Raw genomic sequence first — 12,754 nt, 5'->3', positions numbered from 1 at the left:
AGTAATACTGTTTACAACCCCTGTTATTGTATTGGGAGTAGAGCGAACAACATTTGTAGTGTGAAAGATTCACTGAATTGTGTTTTGGTGCCCAGTGTTAATCAGTAATCTCCTAGAAAAAGAAAGCGTGAGCGAGGTGTGTTATTTGTAATAGACAAGTAGTTTGTAATTCCTTAGAGAGGGAATACTGATTTTGTCACCGATGTTGTTTTTATCAGAAAATGACAATATTTGTATGTTGTTTCTAATGGATGGTGTATATATGTGATTGAATTGCTTGATAATAGATTGATTGGGAAGAAATCGGTTTGTTGAATTTTATGTTTTTAATGATTTAATGATTGACTTAATCTGATAGTTACCTAAATGAGTAGATTGATGAATTTGTAATGTTGCACATTGTGTATGCAACTTGTTCGGTAGAAGTAACTTCTGTGAGGTTGCAGATGGCGTCGAGTCTTGATGGACTATGATCACCACTACAATAAGATTACGCGTCCAGAAACGACTTGGTCCATTTGATAACTATCAAAGAAAAAGATTGTGATTGGTCCAGGTAGAGTATATTTATTGGCGATCTCGTGGTATCGAAAGAATACCGAGACGTGCCAACGAGTACAGGCCAAAAGGACAGAGAGTAAGAGAGTTGAAACTAACAAGATGGAGAGCGGAACGAGAAGTGAAGTTTGATACAGTTAAACAACAACGAGTACGATAAAACAATCACTGGTACAATTGGTTATAATAATAATTGTTTCCATTATTCCGATCGTGTTCTCGTCGAGACAAGCCGATCACTACAAGATGGTTTAACAGTAAGAGTAGTTAACCGTTATCAAATTAGTTTGTTAATATAGAAATGTCTAGGCCAGAGAAAGTTGTTCTTGACATAGTTTTGACTAAGCGTTGCCAGTTTTGCTTGTATTAGTGTCTATGTGTGTTCCACGTTGAATAAATGTGGTATCCTTGATGAGAATGAGCGATTTAGTATGTGAATGTTTATGTAAGAATATTTAAATTAGGTTTGAGATATGATATTTTAACAAACTGTCCAAATACGAAGGTTGTTGTGACCCCATTTCGATAATGAGCATAGTTACAGATGCTCCAGCTAACTCGTTTTATGTCAGAGAAGATTGTTTGGAGATTATCATCATCTCTGTTGTAATAGTGTATGAGATGCACATCGTAAATTTTCAATTGTGCAAGAGTGTTGTTAGTTCATCTGTTGCTCAAAATGTCATTAGCGTGATTGTGAGGATATCAAGTCAAAGATTGAGAGAGAGAGAGAGGACTCCAACATAAAATACACCACAAGCTGTACGACCTAATTTGTAGACATTACTGTATCAAATGATGACTTATATTCGAACCACCAGTGATGGATATATGATAGACTATATATGTGTAGAAACACAGATGAATGGTGTTTTAGTTTTCTTTATAAAATTTCTGTTTCTGATTTCACCCCTGTGCCATGACCAGTTGAGACGATTTTGGCTAGATTTATTGACATAGTGATGTAGACAGCTATGAAAGTAACTGGTCATAGTAACAGTTTTTGTTTATGGCAACAATTATGTTCCATTTATGATGATTACCAAGCATTTGGCGTATCGTAAGCACTGGAGTGTTTACTGGTTAGGTAACGGTTTATTTCGTTGAGTAAAGATGTGACTTACTGTCTAATAACTATTCAAGAATTGGTGTATTGAATGTGTGTGTGGTTTCTCTCTTGAAAACTAATACTCGAACACATATTGTGTAAGAGGATTCCATGGTGATTGTAACCCAGTCCACCTTGTTGACATTTGATAATCAAGATACAATATAGAGAAGTCTTTAACTGTTTCTCATTTCATTGTGCATCCTTCATTTCATTTACCCATACCTAACCTAATTTGTTGATCAATTTAGGTTTGCCTGAATTGTTATACTTTCGAATGATCGAAGGTGCTGCTATAACATTGTGAAGTTAGACAAACAGGGATCCAAATTTTCCGAGTTCCCATAGAGTAGAGTTAAGGGTATGGATGTTTGTTTTATGTGATTATTATCATTTTCGGAAGAGCATGTAGCGAATGATTTCGAGAGTGGTGATGAATACACTTCAGTTTGGAAAGGACAACAACTATTGGTAGTGGTTTTAAAAATCACTGAACGTGCTATGTATGATACATTGTGGAGTAAACGTAAGTTTATTTGACTTTGACTATTACTAACTAATTTGTGTATATAATTAATTTGAGACTGTAATGACAGTGAACCATTAGGAAAAGTATATAGAATTATTTTTTTGTTATTTCCGAGGTTATGCGATAGTTAGCCACATCCTATTCGTTCTATTCGGGACTCGTCGACTTAATGTTCTTGCATCCCAGAATTGATGTCCACTCCGTGACTCGAACCCAGTAACTAGCACCGCGTTATCTAATTAGCTAGTGAGCCCAAACGCGATTATCTTTGATGAGGACGGTACCGAGTTCGAGTCCGAGAGTGAACATCAACTCTGGGATGCAATTACATCCACCTGGCAAGTCAGAAATAGGACTAAACGTGCTTCGTGGGTTCCACTGGTAGCCACCGTTCCTCTCTGCATATGTTTTCCAGTAATTTTGTCATTACTTATTATATCTCTCAATTCTCCATTGTTTTGGAATTCTTCATGAAATTTCTTTAAGATTAGATTTCGTTTATATTCAGTAATGCAAGTAGACCACATGTTGTTAATGTTCATTGGGTTAACGTATTTTGACTACTGTGTGGAATCCGTCCGAGAACGACCTCGTTATATGAGATCTGGAATCATAAACTAAGATTTTTATGGATGTATGGTAGTATTAGAAGAGTGTATAAATACTGACGTTTCCCCACCGTTAATCGTGAGATGTATTAAATTCAATTAAATGACAGAAACCATAGTTGGATGGGAATTGATTCCTTCAAATAAGTGGATATTCATCATGGTTTGGCATATGTTAGTGTGAAATGGGATTATCAAGAATGAACGAAGGTAAGTTGAACAATGTTTTCTGACTAATCCATTAGATGAAAGTAACTGGATTTCGAAAGAATGCTTCATACAATTTGGACAAAGCGATGAATAGATCACCAATTGCCGCCTAATATCTCAAAAAGAAAAGATGTATTGAAAGCGGTGTATAATTGAACTGTTGTGTGTGATGAAGGAACTCAACCGTGTAAGACAATAAGTCGTTAGTTATATGTTTGTGGATAACCGATACTACTGAATATTGAAAAGTAGTATGGTGTAGTGTACCAGAAAAGTAGTGAGAGAAGTGATGCAATTGAAATGGTAAACATATCATTCTCAAATGGAATTGTTTTATTGCCTCATAACTTCGGGTTAGAACATTTATAAATAATGAATCAATATGCAAATTATTTCGTTTTCGGAAACTTTTCATGTCTATGGCATGTCATTTGCAACATTCCCTTGTTGAACTTCTCCTGTAACACTATGAAGTTAGGTGGGTTCCTTACTATTTCATGTTAATTTCCAAGATGTAGTATTATGATTGTCATGGATGGTTGTTGATTAAGCATTCTGTGGAATTCTGTTAAACTACTTCTGTTCACCACAAGGTTTAATCTACTGATGTTTTGTGATTCGATATAATGGACTTAATACTACGGTATGTTAATTATTTAACTATACAGTAATTCTAACAAGTACCCCATATCAAGTTCAATACTGAAGTGCATGATTATGTAACTGAACTGATTTAGTTTACATATGAATACTGAGAAAATCTCTTATATCTTCTTAGTCATTTGATGGCGGATCTCCAACATGATGTTTTCTACCGTTGGATTTAAACTGTGCATAACAATAAAATGAATGTAACGTTGAATGGAGTAGAACTATTGAAGGTAGTTTAGCTCTATTTTATTGACTGAGTTCCATAAAGAAAGGGAACTGGTGAAGTGGATGTTTGGTGGATTATGTTCCATTTCAATGTGTATATGTTTTGTTTTTGGGTGATGATTTGATGTTTTGTAAAATGATTTAGCTTTGTGGTTAGTAAATTAGCTACATCCAACATTCCAACGAATGATGTATGTAAGATCGAGTTGAATTGAAGGTTAGTTGACTGCCTGTTGTAGTAGCAAGACATCAAACAGTCTCTTCAAATATTCAATTAACGATGGAATAGTAAAGACTAGATTTCTTGTGATCTTTAGACGAATGATAATTAATCCTAGCTCATTGAATTCAACATATTGTAAACATGCTGATTATTGAATTATCAGAACACATTTACAAGGAATACTTGATCTGATGACGATAGTCAAGAAAGTCTACCACCTGTCACTTGGAACAAATTTGTTCATGACAATTTGAAGAATATCGAAATGATATCTCACTTACCGATGAATATCTTTAAAGATCAATAGAGTGCTAAATGATGCCCTTGGAGCAACGGTTTAATTGACTCCACGCTTTAGGAGATTCTGTGTATATTACCTCAATCGACATAGTGATGTCATAGAAAGGATTGTAACTGGTAATAATACGCCAGAATATAGATACTCGGCTGAGAAGACTTATTTCTAGCTGTTTTTTAGTTGGACATGTGACAGTGTGAATCTGAAACTAACTAACTAGATAACTAGAGGAATAGCTTGTGGTAATTTGGTTTATCTCTGTCACAGCTTTGCTGTTTCTATAAAATGTATAAAGTAAAGTAGTGTAGTGAAATCACCTCTCCTGTATACTTGTGAAATTTGTCCTGTCCCAAATGCCCTGGTACGGCCGCGAGTGAGGAGATTCCACTCTCCCTCTCGAAATGCTCTCACATGGCCACGCGAATATATAGCCTCTGTCAGGGAAGTCCTACTCACTGCCTTCTCGAGGCGGGGGTGTTGTTTACGAAATTGAGAGCACGAAAAGCGAATATCCGGCGCTTTAACCGGGTTGGTGGCCACGGAAAGTTCACCTAGGGGAGTTTGAAAACCCTCATTCCAAACCAATGGTGCGCATGGGCTCCAGTATCCTGAGGAAACAAATGACGTATGAACCAATCGTTGGTGACCGGCTACCATGGGACTGCATCTCCTTACGATGCTCCACTGCCTTGTGGACTAGGCCTTCAGGTCAAAGGCTCCCCTAAGAAAACCACCTGCTTCGATTTGGGCACCTGGGCGGTATCACAGCCCTCACAAAAATCAAGTGATTTGTGTGGCGCATATGTATCTGGTGCCTTTTTGAACCAATATTTATGTGTTTAAATAAATAAATAAGTGTCCTGTGTAAGATATTTATCGGTCTCTATATGATCGTTGTTTTTTGAAAGGTTGCTAACATTAGACAATAGTATAACATAAATAATACGAAAGTGGGGTATCCCATATATTTGTTTGTATTAGAGAAAGATGATCACTCACTAGTGAATGGCATGTAAGAGCATGAACGTGTTTTACAAATTGGATTTGCTACGATTTTGTTCCAAGGTCTATTTGCCATGGTTTGTGTTTTTCATCTTTATCCCATTTATTCAACTCACTGAATATGTAGCTTAGATCCCAATTGTTTTAGCTTAGATACAACACACGTTAAATAAACATGATAAACCATGTGATGTTATTGGTCGTGAAGTGGAACGATGTAACATGAATTGACTGATTTATTAATTACAGGAAATGAGATGGCAACATCGTGGTACGGATATTTGTTAGTGTCGGTTGTAATGTCAAGCCCACATAGGTCGTTCTAGCTTCCAGACAGGTCAATAATTTCAATTTCCTTGAGTCATATTTTGATCTTGTTAATTGTTGTCTTATCAATGTTGATTGGTATTTATTATTTTTTATGTGTTTCTCGCCTTCTAAATGTAAATTGTTACTCCAGGACTGGCCTGCGTCAACACGTGAACGAATGATAGTGAGTGAAGTAGTCGAATGCGTCGACAACTTCACCTATCTTGGAAGTCTGATCAGCCCTAATGGGTTGGTGTCTGAGAAAATCTCAGCACGGATTCAAAAAGCTTGTTTGGCTTATGCCAACTTACGTCACCCATATTTGTAAAACATGGCCATTAAGAGTAGAAGTTACTAGTATTTGACCACACATGCCTTAGAAATATTGCTCACATCTGCTGGGATCACCGGATAAGTAATAGTGAGGTTAGACACAGGGTATGAATCTTCATCGACTAAATTAATTACTTCTATGAATCCGGTGTTTATCTTTTTGTGCTAACGAGGTATGTCAACTTGGACCGATGCATATATATTCCTGGTCCAACGTTGTAGCTGACTGACAGACTGTTTTTTTTATGTAAGTGTATTTGCGTGCATTTCCTATTTTATCCATCACATATGTGTTACTTATTTTTGTGTGACTACCAATAACGATTCACCGTTGGTTAAATCGAGTTGGCCAACTACTTTCCTTCCCTATTGTTCATCGTCTTCTTGTGAGGCTTCGCTTTCCAATCAGCGATTGCACGAAATATTCGTATTCAAAAATCCATTCTGATATTTGAGTTATTTAATTTTAACTCAGTTGTTTACTGAGGTGGTGGGTTAATTCGCAATTCTATGCGAAGGTATCCAGGTTGTATCTTTCGACTGGAATCAGTCGATAACAAACATTCGTTCGACCTAATTAGAGTGAGATCTCGAGGCCACTAAATCCTCACGGTTATTTGATATTAATTGTAGCGTGGAATGTGTTTCAAAATAATCTAATATCTGATCCTGTTAATGTTCGGCTGAAGAGATATTCATGTTATGGTGTATCCCGCTAAAATTTGACGTATTCAGTATTCAGTTTGTAGTCGTTTTTGAGGGTAATAATTTTTGATGTGACAGTGTAAAAGGAGCAAAATCTAGTGCTTGTGAAAATCGACCAGTATGATATTGATTATTTTTACAGTTGAATTCACGAGTCGATCTAATCTAGATGAAATGTCTTGAGTTAGAATTCCGATTCCTGGATGAAGAATGAGCGCTGCTGATGAGTTGCATACTAGTATGAAACGGCGTCCAGTGTTTGTAAGTTTTCAATGGTGTTGTGGCTTAAATTGACTCCTGAATTCTACTGTTCAAATACTACAATCCCCACAGGTTGTCTTACTGATGATATTGATAAATTGATGTTACATACTACTACAAGTGTGATTGTCAACTTGACTGTAGATAAATGATAGAGAAAGTTGTGTATGCATATAACATTTTGATGGGGTGAAGTAAATGCTTATCATCAGTGTTTTTGCATTACGCGTTGTCGTATTTGCAGTTTCGAGTACCAAGTGCAAGTCAATTAAGCCTAGCTGCAGACATAACAGTGACAGATATAATAATTTCCATCTTGAATTCTTTTACTTACTAACTAATCAGTGTTGTCATCCTGTAATGATGATTTCACCTTTCGTATTTTCTCAGGAGGTAGGTTCCCATTGTTGGTGATGTTGGTTATAACGTGTGTCTACAGGAAATGATGGACTTGATGACAGAAGAGCGTCATGCTGAATTATTCACAACTGATGGTCGTATTTTGTTTTGATGACTGTGCTATGATAGAACACAGTGGTTGCCTAATGTTTGACGCCTGTTTAACTTTTCCTCTGAAATACTCTTTCGTCTCTCAATGCTATCGTACAGATGCTGTTGATGCAGTTTGACGTGATGAGTTGTAACCTCTCCATATGTATATATTTTTAAATATATTGTTATTCTGAGGATTCAATATTTTTCGATTTGAACTCTGCTTATTTGTATATACTATTGCTAAATAAGTAGGTAGATAGGCAGATAGATAGATGGATAGGTAGCTCATTGATTGTCTCTAGAGTCAAGTTCATCATTTTATCCATAAACTTTCGTTATAGTTGCTTCTGGAATATTGACTGGATTTCGTTTATTGAGTAAGTAAGTCGTAAGTAAGTCATTTTAATGACAAATTATTTTAAATCTGTAGTCTAGTGAAAGCAACCAAGCATATGAGTAAGATGGTGGTTGGATTTATTAAGGGAACTAAAGTAGTTTAGGCAAAATGAAAGATTAGCAAGTAAGTTGGTTTAAATATTTCGAGTAACGTTTCCTGGTTAGCGTTTTTTTATCGAGTTTGTTTTCTACGAGATGAGTGCGCTAACCCCATGCTCAACCCTCCTCCGTTATGCGGAGTTGGGATCGATCGACAGTATTCATTGGAGGGGCTACAAGCGGAGTCAAGACAGTTCTACTGTACGGGGCGAGAACATGGAGAACTACGAAAGCTATCATCCAGAAGATATAATTGTTTATTAACAGTTGTCTACGCAAAATACTTCTGATCCATTGACCAGACACTATCAGCAACAACCTACTGTGAGAGAGAACAAACCAGATTTCAGCGGAGGAAGAATAGCTGGAAGTGGATAGGACATACATTTGGGAAAGCACCGAACTGCATCACACAGCAAGCCTGTACATGGAATCCTGAAGGCTGAAGGAGAAGAGGAAGACCAAAGAACACATTACGTTGATAAAATAGAGATAGATGTGAGAAGAATGAATAAGTATTGGATAGAACTAGAAAGGAAGACACAGGACAGCGTTGGTTGGAGAATGCTGGTCGGCGGCCCATGTATGCTCCATTGGTGGTAACAGGCGTAAGTAATTAAGTAAGTAGGTAAGGAAGTAAATAAGTGGGATTAGTTTATCCCCTTATTAAATTTCCATCCACCTATTTATTTCCTGATGGATTGTTTTATAGGTATCAGGTTTTGTGCATCATATCTAGATGCGAATGTTTCATCATTTCCTTATATTTTTGTTATTGTTTTTAAGGATTTCAATACTCGTATAGTATCGTTTTAAGTTTTAGGACAGATGGGTATCCGAGGCTTGTGGACGTATATTCAAAGTAACAGTGACAACTTATCCCGGTATGAATTGCATAACCAGCCTTTAGTTATTGATGCCGAGAACTTTGCTGCTTTCTGTTATCGTCGAGCTGCTTTTCGATGTGAATATGGTGGAGAGTATTTGGCATTTAAAGGATATGTGCATTCATTCTTAAAACAGTTTAGTATCTGTCGTGTGGAACCAATTTTCATTTTCGGTGGATGTCATCCTCAGGAGGTATGCTTACATTATCATAGTACTTTGTTTTTCTAATGACCTACATATTTCCTAGTTCACTTAAATGTTAAGGCATTTGTTTAGTATAGATGTTATCACTATTGAAGATGATATCATAATTGATTGAAGCAATTAGTGCATCTTAGAAATTATAATCGTACACCTTAGTGCCCAAGTGAATTTCAAGCGCTATGGTCTGTTCATCGAATGTCCACTTTACTAATGTTGCAAAAGATCAATTATTTTGTGTATTTAGGATTTTGCAACAAGACATTGAACATTATGTTTTTACAGTTGAAATCATGAGTCAATCTCAGCTAGATCACCAGTATTGAAATGTTGGAATCACTGGACGGCCATTTTGTCCTAGTATGGGACTTTTCAGCAGTGTGTATACATGATCGGGCAATGATTCAGTATTATTCAAGCTTCTATACGTGATAATGAATGTTTTACTACCACTCGAGATGTAATTTGATCATTAGGTTTTTGTTAGTTGATGTATTTCTTAGAGTGATTGTCAATTATTCTCGATCGAATTTATTTTATTTATTTAAACACATAAAATTGCTACAAGGAAGCACCAGATAAATATGCGCCACACAAATCTCATTCGATTTGTGTGAGGGCTATGATAGTGCCCAGGTGCCCAAATCGAAGCAGGTGGTTTTCTTAGGGGGCCACACCCGGAGCCTTTGACCTCAAGGTCTAACCCACAAGGCAATGGAGCATCGTGAGGAGATGCAGTCCCATTGTAGTCGGTGACCAATGATTGGTTCATACGCCATTTGTTCCCTCAGGATACTGGAGCCAGCCCATGTGCACCATTGGTTTGGAATGAGGGTTTCCCAACTCCACTAGGTGGACTCGCCGTCTCCACCAACCCGGTTAAAGCGACGGACATTCGCTTTTCGTGCTCTCAATTTCGTAAACAACACCCCCGCTACGAAAAGGCAGTGAGTAGGACTTCCCTATCAGAGGCTATATATTCGCGTGGCCATGTGAGAGCTATTCGAGAGGGAGAGCGGACTCTCCTCACTCTCGACCGTACCAGGGCATTTGGGGGCCATCTCGATCGAATGTGATGAATGAATAGGAACTTAACACCAAATATCTTCAACCATATGTGTTTGCCAAGTTTGTTATATACAGTGATTCATTTTATAAATTAACTAATGAAGTTTTTTCGCTTTCTTAAGGGATCAAAATTGGATACATTGTTAAAGCGGAACATGGAATACTTTGACAAACTGTCATCAGCTCTTAAATTTGAGTCAACATATAGCGAAAAGTTGAACATCGATATAACTCCACGACTTTGCAGAAATGTTCTTGTGGAAATTCTGAAGGAATCTTCAATTCCATACATAGCATGTGAACGTGAAGCCGATATCACTGTAGCAGAACTAGCTATTTATCTCCGTTGTCCTGTTACCAGTGGGGATTCTGATTTTTTTATTTATCGACCAAATGATCATAATCAAGTCTACAGTTTTATTCCATTTTCATCTATTTCGCTTGATTTGTAAGGAGAGATTCCCTCCTTGTTCTATTTGTCAACTTGATGGTGCTCCATGTTATTTTATATCGTGTACAATTCTTAATAATTCAGGACCGTTTTATAAACTCAAGTATCCTATGTTACCACTATTTGCCATCCTCGTTGGTAATGACATGATATCAAATATTCGCCTTCCAACTGTCATCGATTCACTAATGTGCACTTCTGTTTTGCAGAGTAGGTCCCACTATCAAAGACGTATCGACGCTATATTTAACTGGCTGTTACGTTTCCGTGATATAGAACAACCATTGTCATCAATTCTGTCACTTTACAGCCGAATGGAAAGGGATGGTATTGAGAAGGAAATCCGTTTGGGGATTTCTGATTATCTTCTAAGTAGTTCAGGCGAAAAGCTGGCTCATGAATTAGGTTTTTCAACTGAACACCGTGACTCGTCAAGCAAGCTGGGAAGTTCGAACATTCAGGACCCCAAAACTCCTTGTGGTTCTTACTGTGAAGATCTTTCCAAACTTTCTAAACTTAAATTGGATGATAATAAAGGTGATGATGATAAAGACAGTATATTTCATCGTTGGCCGAAAGAATTGATTAGGCGATTTAAATTTTTGGAATTAGTCCCAACCTTAATGGACTGCATGTATGTACGAAATGGTGTTATTAATCGTCTAGTAATGGAGGACATAAATATTCTTAATTCACTTGATGAATGTATGTCCAAGATGAGAAGTATTTTAAATGGACTCATACTTGGTCTTGAAAATCACTTAGGCACCAATGGGAAGTTATGTGGAATGGAGAATGAGTGTATCACTGAGTATAGACGAAGTTTGAATGGTCATTTGACGAAGACATTGATTTCAGTGAAGCTTCTGAAACCCCGTTATGCTAAAACACCAGAATTTTCATTCTTATCTTTTTTCTCGGAATTCTTGAATGTGAATTTGGATAAGGATTTTAAGCCTGTTGAAATACAAGGTTTAGCTATTTTATTAGTTCTATGGTTCAGATCTTCGTCTCATGCTCAGAAGAAAGCTAAAAGCCTTCAGACATCACCGGTTGGACTTGCGTTGTCATGTTGTACAATCGCTATGAATTCAAATTGTGAATTTGTTTGTAGAGATCGTGATACTGCTGCTGCTGGAGATCATGTCAGCTCTATTCGCACACATCTTGATAAGTGTGCTGATTCGGCCAAATCAGTTTATTACCAGGGCAATGCACCATCCTTTTGTATCGAGGACGTCCATCAGCTTAATGAATTACAAAGTATGGCCTCTGGATTAAAGCATTTAGTTGCACTGATTGAGGTGCTTTGTCCGTTTTATAACTCAAATAGTAATGAATTTGATACTTCACATTTAAGAAATCCTTTCATAAGGTTTTATCCACTTTGGATGTTATTTGCCAGTGGACGTCTTTTATGCTGGATTAGTCGACTTTTACAAAATGTTGATCCGTCTGAGCGTTTTCATCAAGTGAAAAATGATTGGCTTCCAAAGCTGCTCATAAGAACCAATTCTGTAAATGAACGACAAGATTGTGTCCAAAAAGATTTTATCAAACTTTTCAACCTAATTGATAAGTTGAACTGATAATATTGATAGTTTCTATTATCAACTTGAGTATTTGTTATTTTTGATAGACTGTCATGTTTAATTGGTATAAGCATACATAATACTTGCATGGCCTTTTGGGTTTAAACTTCTAATTCATTCACTTGCACACCTATTTTTCTAATAACTATAATCATTAAAGTATTTCATCAAGTCATACTGTGCCTTTATTTTGTTGAAAGTAATGAGGATGTTTCAAACAAACAAGGAGAATTAGTTTCCATAAAGATCTACTTCACATTCTGCGGAAACTACTTCCCCAACTACTCGGATATGATGACTTGTTGTTCATAGTGTGACTAGGCATGTTAACGTCAACTTTATTGTTAACAGTATTTTGTGTTCATTTAACTAGATGATGATTATTTCGAAGTATATTCTGACGTTGCCTAGGTGGATAATGAAAGTTTCACGACCAAAGCATCGATTTGAGAGGGTACTACAACTCCGAAATCTTTATCCTGAACTGGAAATACTTCTGATTATATTCGTTTATGTTTGTTCCTAAATTAGTGGATAGTATAGA

The 12,754-nt window shown here is 36.7% G+C and overlaps 2 protein-coding genes across 2 annotated transcripts; both read left to right on the top strand.

Annotated features, from left to right (window-relative positions):
• Positions 1 to 8,706: 8,706 nt before the first annotated feature.
• On the top strand, positions 8,707 to 10,619 carry Smp_084440 (hypothetical protein; the record flags this gene model as incomplete). The annotated part of the gene is made up of 2 exons (XM_018788929.1): positions 8,707 to 8,814; positions 10,290 to 10,619. 2 exons carry the CDS (start codon positions 8,707 to 8,709, stop codon positions 10,617 to 10,619), a joined length of 438 nt encoding a protein of 145 aa, XP_018654423.1.
• A 109-nt stretch (positions 10,620 to 10,728) lies between these two features.
• On the top strand, positions 10,729 to 12,207 carry Smp_084450 (hypothetical protein; the record flags this gene model as incomplete). The annotated part of the gene is made up of 1 exon (XM_018788928.1): positions 10,729 to 12,207. The coding sequence occupies one exon, from the start codon at positions 10,729 to 10,731 to the stop codon at positions 12,205 to 12,207; it is 1,479 nt and encodes a 492-aa protein (XP_018654422.1).
• Positions 12,208 to 12,754: the final 547 nt, after the last annotated feature.

The sequence above is a fragment of the Schistosoma mansoni genome, chromosome W, assembly GCF_000237925.1.
Source record: "Schistosoma mansoni strain Puerto Rico chromosome W, complete genome".
Lineage (NCBI taxonomy): Eukaryota > Metazoa > Platyhelminthes > Trematoda > Strigeidida > Schistosomatidae > Schistosoma > Schistosoma mansoni.
Note: the sequence above shows the minus strand (reverse complement) of the source record. Positions and strands in the feature narration are given on the sequence as shown.